At 41.9% G+C, this 26,905-nt stretch overlaps 1 protein-coding gene across 1 annotated transcript in view; it reads left to right on the forward strand.

The window, feature by feature from the left end:
* Positions 1-26,905, forward strand: part of SPECC1 (sperm antigen with calponin homology and coiled-coil domains 1) — a gene marked incomplete at its 3' end in the record, with an annotated part of 68,955 nt that overhangs the window by 9,158 nt on the left and 32,892 nt on the right. Inside the window, exons 3-6 of the mRNA XM_080629916.1 lie at positions 21,770-23,337; positions 25,135-25,342; positions 26,005-26,078; positions 26,649-26,827. Of these exons, the coding sequence (XP_080486042.1) occupies positions 21,770-23,337; positions 25,135-25,342; positions 26,005-26,078; positions 26,649-26,827 (2,029 nt within the window). The remainder of the gene's footprint in view (positions 1-21,769; positions 23,338-25,134; positions 25,343-26,004; positions 26,079-26,648; positions 26,828-26,905) is intronic.

The raw sequence follows: 26,905 nt of genomic DNA on the forward strand, positions 1-26,905 counted from the left end.
TATTTCCTCTAGCTGTGATTTCCCCATGTATCAAGCAGTCAGACTGTTTCAGCACCATTTTAGAAGATTTCACCCACTAACCTCTAAAGGGAAAGCTCAAGGTTTGAGGTAGATGGAATTTGGCATTCTAGATTTAGTTTATGGCAGCTACTTATCAAGTGTCTCCTATTTCTCACAAAGATTTTTTTTCTGTGTTAGCCTGCATACTCAAACACACATGTTCACTTCTCATGCCTTAGCTGAAAAAGTGCCTGTATGATGCTTGCTGCCATGTTAGATTTACACTTTCTCCTAATTTTTGCTCTTTCTTTCTGTAGCCCATGAGTAGTTCTACACCTTAGAATGTGCACTGCTTCATGTGACTGGTTTTCAGGATTCTTCTTCCCCTATGATAAATATGTTGCTGTGGTATGACATTTTAATTGGAGAAGTCACTTATTTTAGTAGGGCAGAAGGCCCTCACTAGTTCATTTAATGAAATGATAGCAGTGGTCTTATTAAACTCTATCTGCTGGCTCAAGATCTCAGTCCCATGATGCCTTAAACTAGTGAGATCTGTCAGTGGATGCTGTCTTGTTCTGAAGGTGGCATGTGAAGGCTGACTGATGTAATTATTCTTTTGTTCTGTTGTTGGCTGTATTGTACGAACCTTCTTCCATAGCTGGGAATGGAGTGTGAGCAATGCATTTCAGTGACTGTCTGTTGGGATTTCCAATACCTCATCCTGTTAAGGGTAATAGTTTGAGACTCATTCACAGGCTGTCTGCAGTCATCTTGTGTTATTAAACAAGTAAGTATTAACTTCTGACAACACTGTCTGCAGCATGTACCTTTCACAGCTTTGTTGCTGTCCCAGTCTACTGGACAATTTACATCTACTGCACTGAATCTCTGTGAAGACATCCTAAGATTTTGCATGCAATTTCTTGTTAAAACTATCTGTGAAGTAGAGACCCTTCTCTCTGATGTGAGAGAATGACTTCGCTGGCACATTTTAACCACCCTGAGACCTGAGCCAGTTAAGAGGATTCAGTGTGTGGTAAGGGATACTGAGATGCTGAATCTTCAAGACTGTAATGACCAGACTTATTAAGTTGTTGACAGTTAATTGGCTCAAGCCAACACCTATAGGGAAGATCTATTACAGTTGTAAGCAAACTGTGATGATCACAAAAGCCTTGCAAAGGGGTACCTGAACAGCAAGTGCTTGGATGGCCCGGTAATAGCACAAATCCATGATCTGTTTTCATTTCTTTTCAGGCTTCTTAGTGATGTTGTTCAGCAAAGTCAACACAACCTTGTGGGGACTACCTGCCCTAGGTTAATGATCAGCTTTCTTTCAGTTGGTTTGAAGAGAAATGATCCTTAACACACATTCTTTAGGCCTAAATGTATCCCAGCCAGAATGCCCTGGCAGAGTGCCATTGTGTTTGCACTGAAAGAATGGGAGGGAGCGAAAGAAAGGAACGCAAAGCTGGCCTGGTCTAAGAAGTAACAAGAGAGAGCTTGGCAATACCTTGTATCTATTTTCTTTTCCACTGATTATTTTTTTAGCAGCTTTTGGCTTACATTAGATTTTAAAACTGTAAAGTAAGAGGGAGGGATTGACAGCTACATCTCAGATGGGTTTCTGGAAGGCTGTAGTTCTGTGCCATAAACTGTGACCTCACCAAGTATTCTCTCCACAAAAAACTTGGTTTTAGCACAGTTAAAAATACAATTGCTCTTCTGGGTTTCGATGTAGATGTTATATTCCTAATCCTTGGGGTCCCACTACTGTGCATGATATACACATCTCTGTAGATTTCTTTTCCCTCCTACCTATGTACTTAGAGCTCATAAACTCTTTAGCATTAATGGAAGAAGCATGATAGTGTGAATGCTGGTATTGATAGTCAGTGCCCACCCTTAGGGCCCATTCAGTTGGATCTAGACTTGGACAGACAGTTCAGACTCTGGAAGTGCTCCTCAGCATCTGTAACTTTTTTAGACCTTAGCTTTCTGAAGAAACTGCCAGCTGTTTGGTCTCTGTGAATTTGAGATCATTTTGTGGCATCTTCACACCTTTTCTTTTGAACATGGATTATAATTTGAACAGAAGTTATGCTAATTAATTTACTTGGAGAGTAGGATGCAGGAAAGGTTTTGCCTGTCAAAGTCCAGTCGTTCAACTGCTGAGTTGAAAGAATTATATATGTGACACCCTGAGTAACTCATTCCCATTCTCACTATATACAAAAGTGATATTTATAGGGCTTTACTGGCAGTTCCACAAGTGAGTAGTGCAAAGGGATGAGTCAAGCTTCATGCCTAGGAAGAAACCAGCTAATCTGCTTTATAGAGATGAAATTGTTCATTCATTTTTATACCTTTATTACCGAGGAGGAAGGGAGAATTATGTAAAATGTTCAGGTAACAAATAGTTGCCTAAAGATTGAGCCATGTGTCATAATTTATTACCTAGTCATCACACTAGAAGTCATGCTTGCCATTATTTCTTTTCCTTTTTGCTCAGTTTGAGCTGCAGGCTCCATAAAGGTAATCTTTTATCCATGACTTCTGCTCAGGCTATAGCTGTTTTAAAATTCATATCCTACCTTTCACTGTGGACTTGGATAGAAGTCTTTTGCCTGACATCATTCCCCCTATCATCGTGTTAGTATGTTCTGATTTATCTTCCATGCTACTGTCAAGAGTAACAGATGGGTTCTTCCAGTCATGAATTGCTCAGATTTCAGGTGTTTGCTCTGACTCAGTGATTACGTTTTATAATTACTCCAGGCTTGCAACTGTACTGTACCAGGTTCCTGTTAGACTGTTCCTCTTTGTGTTATGGAAATAGAAAGCAGGTGGTGAAATAATAAAAGCTCAGTGTCAGGATTTATCGACCCAAGAGATTATCTTGGCTAATGTGATCCCTCTGGTGAATCCCGCTGAAGAAAAGCAGAAGTCACTCTTTAGTCTATAGTAGAAGAAAATCTCTTGGAGATATGTTTCAACAGCATTTGGAGGACATTTGTATCTGTACCTTGGAGAAGGGCAAGCTGAGTACCCATCTAATAAGATACAAGACTTAAGAGGTCATAAGATGATCATAAGAGATGAAAAGATCATTCAGAAAAATAATGTCCTATCAATGATCGTTTTCTTTATAGATCTTAAATGGCGTATTCTTTAAACAAAGCATTCTATGCTTGGTATGTCATAAGATGGGGTAGGCAGGAGCTCTTTAATGTCATCCCAATGTAGACAGCTGTATGAAAACTTTTAGCTACATCCATAAACCATCAGAGCAAGAACAATGAAAAACCAAAGGTTGACAACTCTTCCTGTTATACTGGTCTAGTGGAAGATGTCCCTGCCCATGGCACAGGGCTGGAACTCAGTTACCTTTAGGGTCTTTTCCAACCCAAACCATTCCATGATTCTATGAAATAGCAGCGAAATTCTGTTTCTAGTGTATTAAACAGTCTCCAGATTTGGGGCAAAACAAGTTTTGTCTTTGCTCTGGAGGCATTTGGCTACTTTTATCTTCACGGGGGGTCCAACTTTCTGCCCTGCTCCACTCCCAGCGGCATTTCGGTATTTCGTTTTGGCATTTCCTAGTGCATGGTCCAGAAGCCGCTCCCTGGCCATTAACCCTCTGCAGGCAAGGCTGTTCTGAGGCACTGTGCTCACGTCTCCACGCTCAGCTCTTGTCTGCGCTGGAGCCCGGCTCCTGGTAGAGCCAGCGCCCGCCTTGGGCCCGGCTGCAGTTCTCGCCTGCGGCCCCTGGGTGGCTTCCCCCTCCACGAGTCCCTCCTCCTCCTCCTCCTTTCGCCAGCCCGCCCGGTCCCTGCCTCTTTCTCCCCCTCCCTTTATTCCAGCAGCCAGGCAGCTAATGAACTGCACAGGCCGGCCTTCGGTGCATGGTATTGTAATGAAGTAGGAGGGAGAGCCCCAGCTGCTCCAGCATGAGCAGCAGGCTCTGTGCCCTGTGCCAGGAACTAGGAAGGAGCTGACTTCTTTCTCCCTTTCCAAGTTGAGTGAGGCGTTTACGGTAGGAGCAGGCAGAGGCAGGTCCGGCTCCGGCACCCACACGGAGCATGAGCGGGGCGCCGGGGCCCTAGAGAGGAGCTCGGGGAGAGACCGACGATGGGCAACCAACCTGGGCGAGTGGAGGAGCACGACCAAGGTCTGTACGGTCCCGGGGGTTTAACCGCGGCGTCCCGCTGAGCGGGAACGGAGGCTGTTGTCATACCTAATAGCTGTTGGCTTGGAGCCTGCTAGAGACGTTACTGCTCTTTATCTTGTGCCTTGTAAATGCTGTTTGTTACTGCTCCACACCTGAGATCCCAGCCCCGTCCTTAGGGAGGCTGTTCTGGAAGAAATCCTTTGCTGGTGTGAACAGAATACCTACAAGGGAGGGACCTTACTGCTTGACAGATATTATTTTGTGCGGTCTCCATGATGCAGCTAGAAAGTTACAAGGCTTATCTAGTGATGTACATGCAACTTGCCGGGATCTGCAGCTTGCCTGCGTTAGCCTTCACCATTGTTCGTGGTCTGAGGCCTGAAATTTTCCAGGCCTTGGCATTTAAAATAATGCCTTTGTGGAAGGTCTTCCCACCATTGTCCTTTCAGAAGTGTAGTGCTTTGCATGTTAATCAGTAGCAGATTTTATAGAAAGCTAAGAGCCAGTATCAGGTATATCTAATTCCCCTTGTGCTAAATGGCTGTGCTGTGCCTAGGAAGGCTCCTAATGTGTTCCTGATGCTGGAGTACTGTTTGGTTGCCTTTTGATCGATTTCTTTTTTTTTTTTTTTTTGCTTTTTTCTCAAATGCTGAATGGGGAAAAGGACCAATAGGCCCACTATTTTCTGCTGTGTATTTCTTAGTTTCTGTTTGAGCTTTGAATGTACAAGAACACAGGAATCAGTTGTATTTCCTGGCACTCTGTTCCTTACTGTTACCATGGGAATTTCATTCACAAAATTCCATTAAAGTTGCAATTGCTTCATCAGGGTTTCGTTATAACTTTGAGTTAGATGTGCAGCTATTGTTTTAAAAGCAAATACATATATACCTGGTCTCCAGTATTGCGAGGGAAAGCAAGAGGCAGACTATGCCGCTGCATTGCTACTCCAGGCTCTCACACAATAGATCCAGCAGTGAGTGCTGGAACAGCAGTTAGGTGTAGTGGAGAACTCTCTAGCACTATGTTAATCAGCAGGCTAATGAAGAACACAAAAGCTGCCAGTATCCAGTCACCAGAAGAAATGCTGCCCTAAGGGAAAGTTAAACTTCAGGCTGGAAAGTATGGCTGCCCACATCCCCAGCCCCTGAAATCTGTATTGCACTGGCCACTGCCAGCTATAAAAGTTATGCTGCAACTAAACATGTTACTGTCATTTGCGGAGGGGTGGTACTGATAACAAACTAAGGGAGGGGTGATTAATGGCACAGAGAGGTACATTGGGAACTTCCGATCAGAGTGTGAGAAAACTGACTTTGATTTTGCAGGGCCAGTGGTGGGACTTCAACAGCTTTCTACTATTAACATGGATGATAAATGAGCGTGCAGATCCCCTGTGGGCTTTGGAAATCTCTTTCATCCTTTGTTTTCTCTTGTCCTGTGATTTATTTAATTTTTTTATTGAAGGGGAAAGATTTATGCTTCTGTTGCACCTAAGCAGTTGTAAAACTATTCCCGGTTTTTAAGTGTAGACTGTACTAACTTTTGTTTTAATGTCTTCACTGTTCACAAGGTATAAATATGCTTGGAAAATGCTTTTTGTATCAAACTACATGCTCAGAACTTTTTTTTATCGTGAAAAAAGTTTCAGGAACATTCCTGCTGACAACATAAATTCTGACCATATATTCCTTGTTGTGTGCGAGAGCTTTGGCTTTCAAAGTCAGAGGATAATGTAAAGACAGCTGAAGCAGAGTTTGTGTTGATTTCTGGCAACTAGGATGCAAAACTGTGTTTTTCACGTTAGAATGCAATATGTGGAAGTTTCTGGTGTTGGGCTTTGTTTCTCCTTGAATGAACTTAATTCAGCTCTCCTTCAGGAATACCTATATCTTGAGTATCTTTATTGATCTAGCTCATGAGCCAGCTTTAACTACACACAGTCAAGTCTTGACCTGTTTCCCTGAGCATGATCCTCAGGGTCATCTTGTTTTTCTTTTCAGGGAACTTTATGGACACTGTATGGTAGATCTGTAAGTCTTTCACCCCAACTTACCATCTTGGGGTACTGAGGACAAGTTTTTAAAACACTTATTCTTCCTATTGGTATTATTGGACACTGAAGTCTTTAAAAATCTCATCCTAAAATCTGTTATGATACAGGCAATAGCCTAAAGTAAAATACTTCTTTTCGTATACTTATGAGAGTATGATGTACTGTAACAGCTTTTCTTGTTAAGTGTACATAGGAATACCAGGACATGGGGATGCATAGCTTTTGGCTAACAAGGCTACAGCTTTATGACAAAGATATATTTTACTTTCAAACCTAAATAAAATACAGGTCCCAGAAGCATCACTTCCAGAGTCTGATAGTGTCCATGTGAGTGATACTGACTCCTCAGCTAACCATCAAGATTCAGAATACGAACATACAGCTGTGCTAGCCTCAAGTTCTGGATGTGCTGGTCAATGCTATCAAGGAGCAGGAAGGCAGTCATTGCCCCAAGCTCAGCAGTTTGAAGTGAGCATGTTAATGCAGGGGAATGGGAAAGAAATGTAATAGCTGAGGAAAGGATTGTGGAGAGATGGAAAACAAAAGGAAGACATCCCACACTGCATCCTTCTTGCAAAGTCATCCACTGCTGGTGTCTAATGGGTATGTGTTGAACGCAAGATTGACAAGACTGTAACAGCCCAATATCTCTTTTAAGTTAATCCACATGTTCCTAGGAATGTAAGAGTGTCCAGAAAGGATTTAAGGGGACTGCTTGCAATAATGCTATAGGCTTTTCCCAATTAAAACTTGTTTTAAACCACTTTTACAGTAATTTCTAAGAACTTTGTGGTATGTGGTCCAGGTTTGCATCATGTTTGCCAAAACTGCTGGTGGCAAGTGGTCACTTTTCCTGCTATACCCAAGTACTTTGGATATTCATATTTATAAAGCGCATGGAGGTTTTAGAATGAAAACACCTATGAAGTAGTACAGGAAAAAAATGTCAAACAACAAAGAATATTGCTGCAGCTTGTCAGTACAGTTAGTTTTCTGCTTTTGAAACTGGCTACCCCAAGCTAAAGGAACCATTAGTATATACAAACACCTGTGGAATAGCTGTAACATTTTGTGTGAGTTGGGTGCACTGTATTTACTCAGAGAAAGCCTTTCAAATATTAGTTTGCCTTGGAAACAGTGAGGCAGCCTGTGTTTCCAAACAGGAGTGCTGAGATTCCTTGACTCTGGTTGACAGGGTGATGGTGGGGTTTTGTTTATCCTCAAAACATCTGCAGGTGATGTGATGATGATCAGTATCTTTGGAAAGAGGTGGAAAAAAGTGACTCAAAACATACAAAAACTTTCTTGAAAGCAGCACTTGAATGGGAAATGTTAACTTCTGTACTTGGAACAAGGTGGTGATGGGGTTATCCAAGGGTTAGACTTTTTTTGGGACTGTTCTTATTTGTAAAACATGCTTACATGGGTTGGATGAGAACATCAACTGTCAATGCATACACTAAGCCTGTGTTGCTCTGTTTTCTTACGTCTGTTTTGTCCTGGCCTAGTGGTGGCTTCATTTTATGTTTGAGGAAGGGATTCTTCAGTGTAAGATATATAGCTTGTAAAATGACACTTTAAAGATTAAAGGGTATTATAGAAATACATTATTTCTTGCGATTCCTGTTTTTCTTGGGATGTGTAGCCAGATCTTTTCTGGGTACTCTTTAGTCCTCTCATCTGCTTCTATTCCTTTCCTCTCCTAAACATGGGAGCTATTCATTTTCACTCAGTTGTATGTCAGCACACGATTTCTGCCAAGCCAAAGCTCAAGAGAACAGATAAGTTTAATGATGGTGTGGGGGGAAGGGAGGGAGAAGAGAGGGGCAGCAAAGCTAATGAATCACATAACAGCTTTCATGGAAATACCGACAGCAAGTCATGTCCTCCTCAAGCTTGGGCAGCAAGCCATAGGCCTTTTGTTCCCAGTGGAGCCAACAAACCACAATTTGCTCTCCCGTGGATAGTTTAATTCCTTAGTCACCTCTTCCTCCCACGAGCCATTCTTGCAGAGGGGTTTTACAAATGCTCTTATTCTTCAGAGCAGTAACACACTCCTGATTAAACTGGTATTGAAGAAGTTTATTGTCCCCTAGAGGGTCATTTTTACTTGGAGGCTTCTCTTCCAAGGCCAGTTAGGGCCAGCTCAGTTGATTAGTGCTGTGATGTGACCTGACTGGCCTGACATTATTAAATCATTTCAGAAATACCCACAAACAGATGTCAAATGGCAATAGTCTCTTCTGCTCAGCAGGCCAGTGGAATGAGTACAGCCAAGAGACTATGTCACAGTTTGGAATGGCTTCTTAGAGGAATTTAGTCATGAGAATGATTAACTTGCTGCCTCCAAAATTATCTGTTTGAGGCAGTTAAGTGATAATCTGAGGTCCCCTGATTGCAAGATGAGAGGCCAATGAATGCTCAAATAATGGAAGAGATCATCAGTAAGTTCTGTGCTAAGGCAGGGGTCTTGACAACAGTTTGCAGCATTGGCTGGATGTGCTGAGTGGGAGTACTTTCCTTGTGGGCAGGACCAAAGCTTTTACAAGAACTTTTAGGGCATGGCAGGCAGCAGGATGTGGTTTATGCATTTTGTTTAGTGCTAGATTGTTCTGCTGATGAAAATTAAAGCCAGTCTTGGATGAAGGCAGGGAGCTTGTGTTGGGAATCTTACTGAATGGGCTGCTCAGCAAAAGCTTGTCCTGTCTCTAGTGCTCTGCTTTTGCCCTAGTGCTGGCTGCGTGATAAGGAAGCAGCCAGTGGATAGTTGTGATTGTTGGTTCTGACACAGCACTAAATGACTCAAATGAGGGGAAAGGGTGAAAGGAGGAGGGAATAGTGCTGGCCTTGGAGGAAAAGTAAAGCTTACTTCTTTTGTATTTGGCTCTTTGAGATCTTTAAGGTTATGAAGCTAGCCAAAGAAATTTGAGCAAGTATTGCACCTTGGTCTTCCCACTGAAACCTCCCAGAGCCCTGGGGGTATTCTGGAGTTTATTCAGAAGCAGTCCTGTGTTTTGGAGCTGCTTCTACTATTTCAGCACAGTAATTTCTTAATATTTTTTTTTCTTTTCAGTTCCTCCTCTGTTTTATTAATTTACTCTTCAGAAAATCTGATTTCCATTGGCATTGTAGCTTTCAGAACAACTTGAAATTGTAAAACTGAAGCAAAGTAGATATCTTGGTTTCTTTGGCACTGTATTGCTTGAAGAGGACTTGATGTGATTTTTTTGTGATTCTCAGCCTGCCACTAGCAGGTTGACAAATCTTTGATGCTTTCATTATCTTTTTGATACTTTCCGATGCTGTATCTCCAAGCAATCTGAGTACGATATAAAACTGAGGATCACTGTTGATAGTAGACACTGATAGATGTTTCCATGCATCAACTTTTTTCTTCCCATAATCTGAAGTAGGTGCATTCACATATTCTCTGAAATGTTCCATCCATTATATTTCATGGAGCAGTAATGAAGCATCAATAGATCTGGATTTCATGTTCAGAGGCAGAGTACTCTGTCCTTGTGTGATCTGTGCCCATCAATCAGTTCTCTCAGGCTATAGCATTATGGCAGAACTGCAGTTTTCTGCCCTTTTAATCAGTCTCTGTAGCACACGCTTAACAAACTCTGGTTTTATGAACAGTGAAATTTAAATGTAAAGCTCTTAAAGGCAGATTTGATTTTGATGACTGGAAAAAATATATCCTTGAGAAAATGTAAAGCTAACTTGAGTTTGCAGGGTCCAGTTCTGTGCACGCACAGAGTATGTGTTGGCTGAAACAAGGACATACATCTTTCCATTTGTTACCAAGATGAAAGAATCATGTTGGCTTTGTATCTTGACTGGAATGTGTTCAATTGCTTATAGAAAATACTAGAGACTAAGTAAATGTGTCCCTGTCTTGTGAGCAGCATTATATTCTTCCCATATTCTTGTCCTGATGGATACTTTGGTGTGAACTGCTAAATATCATGAGTAAAAGTATGACACTACTGAAGCAAGTCGGAATTTTACCAGTAACTTCAGTGAAGTTGTATTTATTAATGTATAGAAAGGGGCTTTAGGGAGAGGGTGCAGTTAGATCATATAGTTATGTTGGCTGTCTATTCTTCCTTCCCCTACTGAATTGTAGTTTACCCTTAACCTTTCTTTTGCATTTCCTTGCCATGGACTGGTGAATAATATTCAGGATAACTTGATGAAGGGTGGTTAGTTATGGTTTTATTGCTTTTAATGATCTGTTCCATTTCTAAACTAGGATATCATCTCAAAATATAAAGGCTGCTTCAAACAAAAGACAAAAGGGTTATTGAGCAAACTCTTAATCTTTGAGGACACTTCTACACAGCTTCTGCCTCAGGACACGACAGTAGGATTCTTGAATCCAGCAGAAAAAGCTGTAAGGCAGGATGGTTTTCTTAAAGGCTTTTACTTTTTAACCTCTTTACCTTTTACAGGTAAAAGGAAATTTTGCCTTTTACCTTCATGGTTTCCTTTATTTAGGTTTGTGCAAAAGCATCTTAATACACATCTGATTTAATAGGATTATATGAACACACAGAGATAATGCTCTTGAAATGCTGTGGAGAACAAGGTAGAAACTGATGATCCATTTGACTATCCATCAGTCCTAGGCTTACAAGCTATCTTGCCAAGATGAGAGGCACAAAGCTCTGATAGCATTTGTCTGGGTCTTTCCTGAGCAAAAGCTGGTGAGGGTGAACGTGTCAGAAGGGAAGAGACAGTGCTCCAAGAGACTGAGGATGTTTCTATAACCCCTGTCTCCTAGATCTTGAGAAATGCCACTTTCATAAAGCCCTGTTTAGGTTGAAGAATGGACTAATCACGTTAGAAATTACTCTCAGCCTCCTCCACACATAGTTTCTTTGAGGCTGCTTGACTGTGGAGAATCTTTTGACTGATCTTTTAATTAAAAGCTCTTCTTTTTTGCTAAGGAGTTAAAGCTCTTCCTGCTTTGAAGTGGGCAACTTTTTATAGATAAACATCTCATTATGTTATGAGATTTCTTCCTCTCCCCTTCTGTCTCATTTCTTTTCTTGATGCATCTCACCCTGTGTTGATAGTCTTAATGACTTGAGCCCAGTTCCCAGTATCGGCTGTTGAGAACGGTGCTGCCTGGCTCCCTTATCACTGTACTAGGCAGAGCTAAAGCTCTGGATGAGCTGTGGAAACTCAATTGCAGTCCTTTCCCCACCTCCTCACTGAAGCAGGCTGAAAAGGACAATAAAACTGGGTTTATTATGTGGTCATCACATTTTAGTAAACAAAAGGCACTTGTAATACCAGTGCAATGCATCCTGGTTATTAAATGTTGTATTTAGAAAGAAAAGCCTCTAGCTTTTAAGTTCTGCCCTCTGTTTCAGGGGAGGAGGAGGATTGTCCTTTCATGTTTCCAGTTTTGGTCCTTTCCCCCCCACTCTTTCTGGATTTAGCAGAGTTTGGGAATTCATGAGGAAAGAAGTTATTTTGGCTCAGTCAACCCTGGCCTTTTGGCCGACTGTGGGGCAGCATTCCTGAACTGGAGGGTTCAGGTCATGGTTTCCTGACACAAAGCACTCAACAGCAGTGCTGTGTAAAGGCATTTTCTGCTGCTCCATTCCTCTGGAGTGGCTTGCTGCTCCCTCAGTGGGATAAGCTGAAGTGTTTATGGGAAGGACAGTAAATCAGATCAGGATCTATCTGCCTTGAACAAAGAAAGTGAAAGGGAGGAAAAAATACTATGCAGATACTGGCCAGATTAGTTCCAGGATTGAATTCATAGCGTGGCCTCATGAATAGTTAAACAGATTGATTAAATGAGCCTCCTAATTGTGCAAATGCTGATGTTGAGCATTTCCTCCACTTAAAATTGCTTGTTAGTTACCTTTTGTGCTTATAGATGGGGGATGTCCTGTAGATTTGGGAGCTTAGAAGTGTGATCTGTAACACCTTGTCTGGAAGGAGTAGAGTTGTTCTCACTCTTCTTCCCTACTGGATTCTTGGACCAAGAGGTTTTAGGTAACTTTTCTTCAACAACTTCCAGCTACAGATCAGCTGTTAAGGTTCAGTTGGGACAGTCATTGTATATGCACTGTAATGGAGGAATGTATCTACTCACTACTCTGATGACCGTTATTAATTGAATTTATATGGTTAGATTTAGGGGTTTTATTTTACTTTTTAATTTCCTGTATTTCTTGAACCACTCAACACTTGTATCTAGCAAAACTGTGTTTTCCAGCAATGGAAGTTCAGCTGTCTTGTCACCACTATTAACCCAGTAATGGCTGTGTGATGAGCTTCTGGCATAAATTAGCTGGGAAGCTGTTTTCTGAGCTGAAAAGTGTTGTCCGCTTCTCTGCAAGCTACAGTCAGGAGGAAAATGCTGGGGTTCTTACTCCAGCGAGGAGTCATTTATCTTGAGAATAGCCTTAGTACAGCCATACGAGTTGAAATAAGCTTTCTGCCTTTACCTGAGGATAAATCCACTGCTATTTCTGAACAGCCCCTTCCTAAGGAAAATGTTAGTAAACTTCAAGGATGCCCCCAGAGCAGTTGCTCACCACCTTCTGGACAGCATACCAGATCAAACTACAAATCCCTTATTTCAGTGAAGCACCAGAGGTTTCATCTTCATTCACTGAAAGATGCATATTTATGGATATTTTTTTTATTTAACAGTTGGCTCAAAACTCACTTTGCTGTGGGTAAGAGATGATTATACCTGATCTCATCTCATTTTGACAGGTGCTCAAGAAGGAAATGTTCCAGGACAAACAAAATCAGGAAATGTCACAGCACACAGAAATCCCTATAATTTTGGTGTGCTCATGTCACAAATATACAGAGTTGAGGCCCTCTTAAGGAATATAAAAATCATGTTTTTTCTAATTATGAGCTATGTTGGTTGTGGAAATTGTCATATTGGCTAAAAAGAAGCAGCAAGTAGGAAAATTCTGAATTTTTGTAACTTCCACCAGATTAATTTTGGGATGATGCTACATACTGAAAGCTTTACTCATCCCTTTTGTGGGGGTACACAGGGGTATAGCTTGCAGGTGACCTAAGTGTTTGGCAGGCCCACTGGTATTAACAGTTCCCAAAAAAGTAGGCTTGAGTTGACCAGGGGGACATTCCAGTAAGTAGGGTATACAGTTTCTCTGAACATTTGCTAGACCATTTGCTTTGGATGTCTCAGTGTTTGTTATGCCAGGTTGCTGGGTACTCCAGGAATCCAAAGCAGGGGTAGATTGCAATGACGCTTGTAACCTACACCCGTGTTGGCAGACATGATGTGCATTGTTTGGTTATTCCATGGGGGTTTGTATAGCTCACAACCCAGTGGTGCCCTCATGATGCTCTTGGAGCCCAGTGAAGCCTCTTGGATGCTTCTTGACTCTTGAGCAGATTGGAAGGTGGGAATTTGTATCTGTGAAAGCAAATGCACTTATGCATAGAACAAATCTTGCCTCTTTTTAGCTTTGCCATTGTACTTCACAAATGTATCTCTGGTCCTTAGACTTCTGAGCAAAAGTTCCACCTTACAGTAGAGCCTGCAGCATCTTTGTGTTGGGTACAAAACTGTGTTATATTCAAAACAGGCATATCCAAGCTTGGGTTTTCATTTAAGACTTAACAAACCTTCAGAAAACCCAGATAAATAGCTTAAGAAATGCTCAGAACTCTTTTGTGTGGACATAGGCATGTCTCTCAGGGTAGAAAGGTTTTTAACTACTGTTGCTGTTACTCAGAGAGGAATTGTATGTGAACAGGCCCATAAAGAGGAACGTAAGTCAGCTGAAAATCACAATGAGACTTTGTGAACAGGGTTTTGATCAGATCTAGTCTCATTTACCTTCTGAATGCGCCCTTGTTTCCACTGTAATAGCACTGAGCTGTGACAATGTGAACTTGAGCTTCAGTTCTTCTTGTTGTGGCTGTGCTAAGAGCTTGCAACCACCAGATGCTAAGAGCTGATCCTCTTCTGTTTGCATTTTAACACTTGACAGTTTATTGATCAGGGTGAATCCAATAAGCTAAAAATGAAATACTTGTTACCTTTAAGAAATTCCTTAATTGTGCAGCAGATTCCCTGGGTACTTTCTCTTGTAAAACCAGATTACAACTTACTGAAGGAGATAATGTAAATAGGGCCTTTTGTGGATTCTAAGAGTACTGGACAGCTTTATTCTGCAGCCATCTCCTTGTCTTGTTTTAAAGCTAGGTGGAGTCAAAGATGAACCTTCCCAAAGAACTGCCAGCCTGCAAAAGTGTTGGCTCTGACTAATACTTTGCAAACTCACCAACTCAGGACAACCATGACTGGCCAAGCCTAGGTTTACTTTGTTCACTGTTGCATAAAGTCAAGGTAGCAAAGAGCATCATCTTTCTGCAGGACAACCCTAAAAGATGTTATCGAGGATTATCCAAAGGAGTATCCAACACTGGTCACTGAAAAATGCTGACAGCTAACCTGTTCAGCTCATTCCCTTGGTATGTCAAGCAGATCAAGCTGGAATAGTTTGTCACAGTATAATAGTGTCATTCTTTACCCTGACTTTTATCTAAGCTGATAGTGAACCAGAGGTTTTGGACATCTCACTCTCAAAATATGAAGTTTCAAACAGCTTAAGCTGTATCATTCTGACCCCCAAGAAGCACTTATGACTTAGAACTGGAACTTGGAACTTAGAACTGATTCAGGTCTTCTTCGTGAGCTGATGTAGTTACATGCATCCATTCAGTATGTGTTATCAAGGTGTCTTACTGTTGGTGTGCCCAGAGGTTTAAAGATCAGAGTATTAGCCTCTGTTTCTGCCACGCTGATTATTGCCTCTGTGTAGAGACACCTCTGTGAGAGCACAGCAGCATGGGTAGGAGTTGCTGTTATATCTGCCCTCCTTTTCAGCAGTTATATTTGCTTTTTCTTATGCCACATGAAAAGTGTCCGTGTGTTTCCTGTTAATTGGGGTATCAGATCTCTGGTTAGCAGGGAAGCTGTATTTTAGCTGTTTCATTTGCTTAAACAAAGGAAAAAAAAAAAAAGGAAAAACCAATGAAGTAGATGTGTTCAAGCCTCTGAAGTTTTAAATGAAGAAGTACTTTAAAGAGTCAAATGTGCACTAATCCTTCTTCTGTGCTGTCTAGTCCTCATTTCCCAGAGGCATTCCTTGTTCACTCTTAATCAGTCTTAGTATCAATCTCAGGATCAATGCTGGAGCAGGAGGAAAGTGATCTGCTTGGTCCCCTGGGCTCTCAGTTAAGCTTTGAGCTCTTAGTGGCTTAGGCACTTCTGGAAAATGGATTTTAAGCACCAAGTCAATTAGGTTCTTAAACTTCAAGTTAACAAAAGGCAGAAACTATGGCTGGGCTCCCTGGAACGTGGAGTTCTTTATTGTAGGGAGTCAACGAAGTGCAATGGCTCCAAGTTAATACCGTCTTTTCTGATTTAGCTGTGACTAAGTTCAGATCAACAATGTCATGAAGTCACATCTGAATGCATTAAGTTGTTTGTTCTGTGGCTGGAAATCATCAGAGTGGTACTTCAGGTACTGGAGTAATTTTGAAAATGGCCCACAAGCTGCTATTACCTGCCTTGTAACACCAGCTTGTAAATCTGTTGTGAAAGTCTGACTGTTCAATGTCTAGTACTATTCTAGATGTCTTCAGGCATCCCAGTTGCTCTCTGTCTGCCTCTTGAGCAGAAGACAAGTCTCCCACAGGTACTGTCAAATCTTTCAGCTCAGTGAAGGTATTTTAAATATACCAAAAGCACATCTGAAGTGTCACCAGGCATCTGTATTTTGTCTTCTACACTAGATGTCATAAACCAGATGGGAGTAAGGTACACCTGTGACCCAGGTTTGTTTTGCATGAGAAGCTCAAAGTTGGCTAAAAATTGTAAAAGCACCTTACACAATCAAGACTGAGCACCTCTGAGTACATGCCTGCATTACTGATGTGTTGCTCCATGTTGTTAATGCTGCTCTGGATCCTCAGCAAGACTTGGCAAGGCTTAAGTGTGGTCATGCTGAGTCCAGGATCTACTGAAACCACAGCCAGAGGATAAGATGAAGACCAAAACTGATAAGGACCTATTTCAGCTAAACCACATATGATAGAGCGCAGCAAAATTGTATGGGGAGGTTTAATAACTCTTTATTTGCTATACAAGCACAGGTTAATAGTGTTCTCTTTACTTAGCCATTCTGCTAGGTGCTTACAGGCCACTTGATTTATACTAACCTTTCTCTCAAAGTATCACAGCAATTGCTTTTCTATCTGAGGTTTGGGAGTTGTGTTCAGATGGCAAAATTTATTAAATATCTTAGCAAATGGGAACAGAATTCCAGAACAACGGAAGAATCAGTCTCCCGTTGGCAGGGAGGCTGTGAGTTAGCCCATAATTTCTTGTTGCTACCTCTTTTGCTTCACTATCCCTTTTTGAGATGGAAGAGGTGGCAAAGAGACACAAGATAGTGAAATAGCTGGTCTGTTGTAAATGCAGGAGCTGGAATGAGAGAGAGATTTAACAGTCCTGGAGCAGCAGATAATCATGAGCCTGCAAACTTGTCCACAGGCAACAGTTTGCCTTTTTGAAATGCATGACTTTAATGTTGCAGAGTGCTATGAATAGCTTTCTTTTATTTCTTATTTTGCCCATGACATTTAAATAAGGTATCCATTGTTTAGAAACATCACACCAAAGATGCATCTGTCTTCATGGTTTAATCTTACATGACTGAAATGCCTTGTGAAATGAGTAGATGATCAGCACACTTAAATTATACAGAGGAACTCCACACATAAGAGGCTTAGTACCTACTGAAACCATGGAAGGATGAATTACTAACATGGTTTTTAAGTATGTTAAAGGAAATGTGTTTTTAGTGTTCTTAGCTTAAGAGTTGACAGGGTTAAAATTTAGGAAGAAAGTACAAAATGGAACATTCCCTGTAAATCCAGTCCCTGGAACAGCAGAAGCCCGTAGCATTAACCTTTGGGTTAATAATATGTTGATGGAAGGAAGGATTAAGAAAAGGGCAGGTTGTGGGATACAAATGGCACAAAGGCCAGAGGTGAATAATCATGTATTGACTTCAGGTTTAAAAAATAGGTTTAAGTTATAAATTGGAACATTTTGAAAGGTGTTTTCTGGGTCATTTGAAGTCCTTCCCAACTGAGATTCTTTCTCTGCTCTGAGTTTGGAGAAGCACGTATTTGAACTCTTAATTCTGCATAAGAGTCAAGTAGAATAAATGTAACTTCAGGGCTAGTGCTTTACTTGGAAGACAATGCTATGTGCAATCTCGGAGCACTTGGAGTGTGAAGGCAGATAAACTTACTGAATCTTCATTCCCAAATGTCATGTATGTCCCCCCTGTGACTATAGTAAAATGTTTGCTGCCTCTGCCCCTTCCCCTCCTATCACTGCAATTACATTACCCATCCTGCATGGACTTCTGAACACCAGCCCTGTGTTCTACCTTGGGGGACTGGGAAATGGTTTTCTTCATTTCAGTCTATTTTCTTCTGGTTGTGGATGCCCCTGTGGGAGCTGATGCAGCAGGTGCTGAGAGCTTAGATCAAAAATAGATTATTATGTGGAAAAACTGAAGAGTAATCCTGATCCTTCTGTGAAAAACACTGTAGCAGTGCTCAAAATGGGATTAAAATGGCTAGAGATCATGGTGAGGGGTCAGCTTTTATCTCATTAAAGTCCTACTTTGTTTCTGACTCCAATGGAAACTCTGTGAGTATTCCCTGGCAGAAAGTGGTGCAAACAAAACTGCACAGCAGGCTGCCAGCCAGGAGTTCCAGGGCCCTAACCCTTACTGACCTTACTGGGTGAGGTCTTTCATTGCTCTCTGCTTCCCTGTCCTGTAACCTAGAGTTAACAATTATGTGCTTCAGAGGATTTGAGTTAAATAGCTCTTCGTTTTAAAGCACTTTGAAAATTATACCCTCTACATGCATGTTGAGGTTTAATCCCTCACACCTGAATAGCATGGCTGATGCTGAAAGTGGAGGAGTTCTTGCTGGGTGCCAAGGCAAGGAACATGATGCTGAGGTCACCTTGGTCTGATCAAAACAGGTTTTCATGCAATAACTCTCAATGGAGTAATTCCCAATTCCTCTGCAGGCAACCTTAGCCCATTAGTAGAGTGAATGTAGACTGAGAGAATGGGAGGTTGGGTATGGTGCAAAGGGAACGTTTGGTCAGAGCTTGGATGTGTGAGATGGTGGGAAAGACTTAAAGTGCTTAAAGTTAGCAAGAGTTAAGCCACAGGTTGGGCAGGGTGGATGAACAGTGAGAACAGGAATGGGGAGCCATAGCCCCATTTTGACCAAAGATACTTAACAGTTTGGGTTTTGGTTGGGGATTTTATCTTCTTAAAACAGAAGATATCCTTAGAGATACAGAGATGATTGTTCTTCTTTCCTACTCAAAACAAGCAGCACTTTCTAGGAAGTTCTGCAAGATTACAGCCACTTTATGTAGCAGCATAAATCAACCCCAGATTGGGTTCTGCAGCTTGGCAGTCACGTATCTAGCTGGAGTTTCCCATAGACCATAATCGGAGTGGGGTGTGGAACTAATCAGATCACCAGGGTGACTTGTACAGCCCTAAAGGCAGTTCCTGCATAGTGGGTGCCTGTGGCTGTGGGGACGGGCAGTTCCATTTATAACTGCTACACTGCTCAAAGTCAAGGTCATTGAGAGTGGGAGTTGCCCATGAAATAGGCTTTAAAGTATTGCTAATACTTGTTTTGGTGCTTTGTAATCAACACTCACATGCATTCAGAACTATTTCTCTCTGGGCTCTCTGTGACATTAGTATTGCGTGGCACCGTTTTGGAGAGTGGAAGGGAAAAATAAACACTTGTATGTCATGAAAGAAACAGGTTGGTTATGGTTATTGATGGATAGCAAATGCTTTGTGATTTAGGACAAGTCAGCAGAGAATGGAGTCTTGCAAAACACATGGGACATGTTGAGTAAGCTCAGAGTCTGCACTGGTTGGCAAGCTGGTGAAGTACAGATAATACCTGATAAATTTAATTGTTATCCTTAGGTCTTCCGTTGCTGAGGATCATGTTCCTGTTGTCATCTAGTAGTGATTAGAAGCACACTAGTTACTGAGAAGCACTACCAGAAGTGCTACATTTCTCTTAGGAAAAGGTGATTTTCTCAGTGCTGTGCAATTTGTGCCAGAGTATAGTAGCATGGTTATTTCTTGTAACATATATGGTACTGCCCACTGCTTCTGTAACACTCCCAGTCATGTGGTGACAGTCATGCCGTTGCACTCAAAAAGATGAGTTATTCAGGGTACTTGCTTTGTCATTAAACTTTATTATAACAGTAGAAACCCCCTTCAGACTGAATAAAAGTCCAGGACATAACAGAATTTTTTATAATCCACACCTTCGGCTCCATTGAAGAGCATCTGTGGCCCTTTGTAATGTGTATTTTTACATCTCAAATCTGTACTATGATTTATAGCTTGTGTGAGTACTGCTTCTCTGGACACTTGTCTTATTGTATGTCCAAGAGGTGCATTCAGGTACCTTGTGCTGTTCTGCCTGGACACCTGGGGTTCAGCTTCTGAGCAAGGAGCTGTGCTGAGCTGGTGTCTCTCCACTGGAAGTGATGCACCACATCATGGACCATTCAGTTTTCCTCTTGTCCTTCAGTTAGCGGTAGTAGATGCATCAACACAAAAAGCTTTGCTCAAGCTCAGTAAGAATGCAGTTTGCAGGTGCCAGATCTTAGCAGTTGGGAGCCCTTGGGTTAAGAGATGGGAATGAGCAGTGAGCGGGGGGGCTTCAGTTCTCACAAGGGCTGCAGTTGCATCAGCAGCCGTTTGAGCTGCAGTGGAACAACTCCCATCTCTGCTTGTATTGCACTTTGCACTGGGGAGCCCCGAGCTGAATTGATATGCTGGTGTTTCCAGCTGTAGATGACTAAATGGAGCTGTGTGGGCTGCTGGCTCTCCGGCCAGCCTATCCCTGCTATCTCTTCCCGTACACAGTGGAGCCTTTGTCTCTGGCCTTATTGTGCCTCTGCCATGACAGAGCCCTTTCTGTGCTCTCCTCCCAGCACAGCCTCTGTGTTCAGGGGGCTTTTCTTCAGCTGCTCTTTGTCTCCGTGTGTTTATTGTGCCTGCTGCAGAGTGTGTTTGTTTGGGAGAGAGGAGGAGGGGCTCCTGTTTGTGCGGGGTTTATAAACCCAGTGCCTTCTTCAAAAGAGATGCTGAGCAAACTGGGTGGTGTTGGTATTAACTCTTCATAGCCCTGTGCTGCTGACAGCCACTGCACTGAGACAATCCTCAGTGTGAGAAATGCTGTGGAAGGAAGGGAGGCTGCTTCCCATTTGGTCTTCACTGCCCTTTGATTTTTCTGTGAATGCTGCACAGTAAAGAGTCTCCCAAGTGTGGGAGATATGATTGATTCTAGGGTTTCCCCTCAGTCCTTCTGGAACTTGTTTTAATTGCAAACACTGGCTCACTAGCCCTTTCTGTTTGCATAACTGTCTCTTGCATCCTGTTTATGTGGCTACATCAGACAGTATCTCTTCATTGTACCATATCCTAAACTTCATGACTCTGTACTTTAGGGCTTTTCCTTTTGAGCAAGGTCCTGAAAACAGGAATTTTTTAAATTTATTGTGTTGCCACTTGCATATAATACCTTCCTTTTGAACCATCTTCTTTAAGCAGCTGAATACATCCATGGATAGGATGGCTTTTATTGTTTCTCCAGTACCCATGGTCCCATACTCCCAGGGAGCTTTGGAAGATGAAGATAATCAACTTGGAAACTTAATTTCCCTTGTAATCACATAGTACTGTGCTTTAAGTTGGTTGGGGTGGAGCAACAACCAAAGAGAACAGCATCAACTTTCTAATCTGCTTTTGCTCTTCCTCCTTAGGAGGGTGGGAGTTTATAACATGAAAAATGTCTCATCCATCTCTACAAGAAGCTGCAAGAACACAATTGTTTCAGTGTTAGCAGTGTCAGGAGCTGTGTGTTTCACTGCATCTGCAGTCAGCAGAAATGTTTCAGACCCTTTTTATGATGATCTGCATAAATGGAGCATAATGCAACTACTTTACTTTTATGTGTGATAAAACAATAGTGTAATGATAATGTGTTTTCAAAGAGGTTATCTTTTCTTAAGTTACTGAGCTTTTTTTCCTGTAAATTAATAGGCTTAAATTCAGCATTTCACAAAGTAAAGAACTCTTATTTTCAAATAATTATTATCCTGGTATTGGGACTTGTACTTCATGGGTTACAGCACCTACATATTATTACATTGGGAATAGGTTCATCAGACTGTTCCTTTGGGAGAGGAGAGGAAGAAATGCAAAGTAATAGAAGCCTTTGAAACATGAACCCACACTCTCAGGTGACTAATCCTATTCAGACACTCAGGTGTGTTTTCCAGCACTGCTTTAGGCTCTAGTGGTGGTGTTGTGTGATTTGTTTTCTTTATGAACTCACTCACTTTGCCTCATCTCTTTCTCTACAAGGAACAGTGTCAGCTGCAAAGCGCTCGGGGATTCCAGCGCCCCGGGAAATAGCATCTTCTGTATCCAGAGAGCGAGCTGTCCTGCGTGGCCAGGCCAATGCTAGGAAAACACAACCCAGCCCCACTTCTTCTGGTACCCCAACTCCTACCAAACATGTGCGCCCCACTAGCAAGTCCAAGCAAGAGAATGAAAGTGGTGACAAGGCTGTTCTGGAATCTCAGGTTAAAGAGCTCCTGGCAGAAGCAAAGACGAAAGATTCTGAAATCACCAAACTCCGCTGTGAATTGAAGAAATGCAGAGAGAAAGGGTCACTTAATGCTGAAGGAATGGGTGCTTCCAACCAAAATGTAGAAACAGTGTCACCTGTTGACATAGATCCATTAATACGGACCCTTCAGGAGAAAAACAGGACTTTTCAGAAAGAGCTTGCTAGCCTGGGAGAAGAAAATCGTGTTTTGAAAGAGAAATTGCTTTATCTAGAGAACTCTTCTCTCTCAGACACAACAATGAGCAGTGGAGGCAACAGCAGCCTCCCAACCCCAACTACCCAAGAGTCCAGTTTTGGAAGCCCATCAAAAAATGTGTCGAGAGGTGAAATGGATGAGCGCAGGCAGCATGTGAATGGGGGGACACTGCGCAATTCGGGTTCTTCCAGCAGCGATGTGACTAAAGCTTCCTTGTCACCCGATGCGTCTGATTTTGAACATATAGCGGACGTACCTTCCAGGCCAACATCCTCCAACAGCAACCACTTCAAAGGTTCCAAATGCTCCACTACAGGAAGTTCTCCAAACAATATTAGTGACCTTTCTGTTGCGTCTCTTACAGAGAAAATACAAAAGATGGAGGAGAACCATCACAGCACAGCAGAAGAATTACAAGCCACTTTGCAGGAGCTGTCAGATCAGCAACAAATGGTGCAGGAGCTGACAACAGAAAATGAGAAGCTAGTGGAGGAGAAAGCTCTCTTGGAGACTTCCTTTCATCAACACAGAGATAGGGCAGAACAACTGAGCCAAGAAAATGAGAAGCTAATGACTCTCCTCCAAGAGCGATCCAAGAATGAAGAAAGCAGAGCTCAGGAGGGGAAGGTCCTTGAGCTGGAACAGAAATGTGCAGAAGTTCTTGAGAAAGCACAATTTGAAAGAGAGAAATTGCTCAACATTCAGCAACAGTTAACCAGCAGCCTACGAAGCTTAGAAAGGGAGCATCAGGATGCCCAGCAGGTGATTAAAAGCCTGAGAGAAGAAAATGAGAAGCTGCTTAAACGTCTAGAAGTGGAACAGCAGAACAACAGCGCAATGACAAAAACTCTGGAGGACTGTAAAATTGCCTTAGAAGGTCTGAAAATTGAGAATGGCTCTCTCAAAACTCAGCTAGAGAGTGAGAAACAAAAGGCTGCCGAAATCAATGTGATGGGATGTACTGCTGACAACTCTGAGGTGCAAGAGATGCTGAAAGTAGCCCGTGCAGAAAAGGATCAGTTAGAAGCAGCTTGCACTGAGCTTAAACAAGAGCTGCTGAAGGCAAACAGTGAACTGAAGCACAGTCAGGGTCTGCTATCTAAGGTAAAGCAGTAACAGCTGTAAAATGTGATGGTTGTTATCTGTCCTTCCATAAACAGGTAATTGTTGATCTTTAGATTGTTAAGCCAGTGGTTATAAGTTTTCAGATGTTAAATTGAATGGATTAGCTTTGAATGGAAGCTGGGGTCTTATGATAGTCTGCCTGTGCTGCTATATGCATGTTTTCCCAGGAATAACTGTTAGCATAGCTGTGTTTATAAATTCAACACTCATTTCCCCTAGTATCTTCTGCAGAATTTAGTATTTAGTAAACAGAATTGTGTCTATCAACATTGGAACAAAGAACAGGTAAATAAAAACTTACTTTATTATGTGAACAGATATTCCTGAAAATCACTTAGTAATTCACATGGAAAGAAGGGCATGAGTAATTAGCAGCAGATATTAAATTCTGAATAAGTAATCAGGATTAATTAGTAGTGAACTGTAGGTGCCATTGGTCATGAGAACATATGAGCTAATCCTCAGAGAAGCTGATACTTACAGCAACATGACTGATGCACGGTCAAGCTCCAGATTACTTTATCTTCATAAAACTGAACTATTTTTACGAAACAACCATTTGGGGCTAGGTAAAATAATGGCAAAAAAAGATTCATTTCAGAACAATTTTTTTCTGCCTCAGTTGGTAGTTCTGTAGCTTTGCTCCAAGCAAGCTGAAGTCAGTCACTGTTTATATTTTGTGTGATCCTGGATGTTCAGAGGACAGCTGCAATATGAGGCATTGTAGACCAAGTGTTAATAAATCACAAGCCAGTGGCTATGTCCCACCACTGCAGAAAGAGTGATAGTGTGTGCAGGCTTTCCTGTGTAGGGAAGGGATCATGAAGGGTAAAATTGGCTAGGTGAAGAAGAAGATAGTGTTGCCAAAAACCACCTCCATGGTTTGACTTAGAAAAGCCAGATGTCCTTTCAGCTTAAATAGGTGACCACAGCAAATGGAGTTAGTAGAGGAAGCTCCCAAGTGCTTACTGGAGCTGCAGTTTATGAAGGATAAATGAAAAACTGCTGAGTGCTCAGACTCTGTACCAAATTTTTATTGCTTGGTTTGGAAACCACAGATTTCCTCCTTTTTACTCTTCCTTTCTCTCAGATTAAGCTGTTTTGAATCATTGGCTATTTGTGACACCCAAACGAGACCACAGGCTTCTGTAAAGCTGCCCTTCAGCCAGGCTGTGCCAGTGCTGCTCACTGAATTGGCAGCCTATACCTTGCTTTCTCTTGCTTCTTCATAAGCGGAGATCTCCCCCCAAACCTGGAAGCATTGATCTGTGAGCCTCAGCCAATAAATTGAAGTGCAGCAGATTCTCCCTTTAGTAATTCCAGATGTCCTATATCCAGAAATATACTTATCTGCAGTAGCTAGCTCTGTTTGCTTATATTTTCATAACCCATTGAAAATGTACGTGCTAAAGCAGCAAAATTGTTAATGTGGATGAACTGATCATCATTGTGGCCCTTAGGTTGTGATACCACTCTCATGATGTGATACATAGATGTGGAGCTTTCCGGGAATATCATTCTTCTTGGTTCATTACCTTAATCATATAGAAAACTTAATTTCCTTTGTAGCATCTTATTTTCTTTATTACCAAGAAAGAAAACTGACATTCATAGCTCATCTGTTTCCTGAAACTGTCTGAACTGCATTGAAGCTCAGTTTATACAATGCTTAGAACACAGGTTTGATTTTTAAATGCATGAGATGCCCATGAAAGTCTCTACTGAGTGATAACTCTTAAGAAATACAGACTTGCAGCTTTCTTTGCTCCCCTCCAGGCTGAGAATGAGTGTGGTCAGCTGAAGGAGCTGTGTGACCGGCAGGCTGAGCAGCTGAGCAGAACCAGCCAGAAGCTGCAGGAAAAAACATCAGAGAATGAAGCAGATATAAAAAACCTGAAAGAAACCATTTTTGAGCTGGAGGACCAGGTGGAACAACATCGTGCTATAAAACTTCACAATAACCAGCTCATCAGTGAGCTAGAAAGTAGGTGGAGCCAAAACAAAGGATTCAATGCTTTAGAGGCTCTGTTATAGCAGCAACAGGGAGGAGGAGGCATGTCTTGGTGTGTGACAAGGGTCTCACTTTAGAAATATTCCAGTTTGGACCAGTAATAGAATGGGTTGGGGTGGAAGGGACCTTAAAGATCATTGCATTCCGATTCTTTCTGTTCATACACAAAGTCACTATTTTAAGTTAGTGCTATAGAGGTATTATTAGATACAGTCCCCAAGCTTTATTCTTCAGCGAAGTTTGTATTGCCCATTCTAGAAGTGGAATTATTGGCCTTTTAAAGAGCTTCTAGGGCAAAGCCTAGGAAGAGCTGTGTAGTTGAGGTTGCTGCTGCGTTGCGAAGGGGCAGCTGCCACCTGGTGGAATGAGAGGTATGTCTCGCTCCGGGAGTGAGTGAGCCTGGATTTTTGATTCTGTAAATCTAAGTCTGGCTTTATGCTTCAAAATAGTGACCTGTTTCAGAGATGCTTGAGTAATAAATCTACCGTTGATTCCATTCCTGATCCATTGACAGAGTCTATTTAGTCTTTTTAGTGGTGTTACTAGAAGCAAGACCAAACAGGCTTCTGTCCTCCCATTTTCACCTTTCAGCCTTGCTCATGTGTTTAATAATGTTTCCTTTTTTCTGTTACTAGGTAAAGCAATGAAGCTGGAAGAACAAAAACAAGATATGGAGAGGCAGCTGAAGGCTGTGACTAAGCAAATGAAGGTAAGGCTTAGACTCCTTGACAAAGCTAAACTGAGCTTTTCTTGCAATATACTGGATTGAGAGAAGCTTTGTAATTTCTAGAACAACTGTAGAAAGTTCTACATCCTTTCATTCACCATTTCTCTTCACTTATTTCTAGCTGGGTTTTTTTGTCTGTAAAGGAAAAATATAATACATCATTTGCAAATTACTTTTGCTTTTTTTTTTTCACCTCTGAACTTCTACTTTGGAACAGCCATTCCTGCTTCATGAATTATCCGTAGCAATGAGCTCTTTGCAGCAACAGTGCCTGTAGTAGTATCACAAGTCTGAATGATCAATAGCTATAGGAAGAACTTTGATTTACTTTCTGTATTGGAGTGGAAAGCTCAGCATCAGTTTCTCCTTTGGCAGTCTTGTCGATACTGTGTAAAGAGGCAAGTGTATGGTTGTCATCTTGAATATAGTTGTCATCCGTGTCATCTTGAAACTGTGGTGAAACCCTGGTTGCTTGTGATCACTGCAGAGTGCTTAGCTTAAGTAGGTGCACTTTTACAGCAAACAGTTTGAGGTTCTGATTGCTCTTTCTAGGAAGATACAGAAGAGTGGAGGCGTTTTCAAGCTGATCTGCAGACTGCAGTGGTTGTAGCCAATGATATTAAGTGTGAAGCCCAGCAGGAGCTCCGCGTGGTAAAGAGGAAGCTTCAGGAGGAAGAGGAGAAGAGTGCCAGACTGCAGAAGGAGCTGGATGAAATAAAGGGCAGCAACAGGTTGGTTACTTACAAAGGCTGGGATTTGATCTGTGACTGCTAACATGCATGCAAACAGTGCTTTGTCAATAACAATTC

The sequence above is a fragment of the Psittacula echo genome (genome assembly GCF_963264785.1).
Source record: "Psittacula echo genome assembly, chromosome: 15".
Taxonomy (NCBI): Eukaryota; Metazoa; Chordata; class Aves; order Psittaciformes; family Psittacidae; genus Psittacula; species Psittacula echo.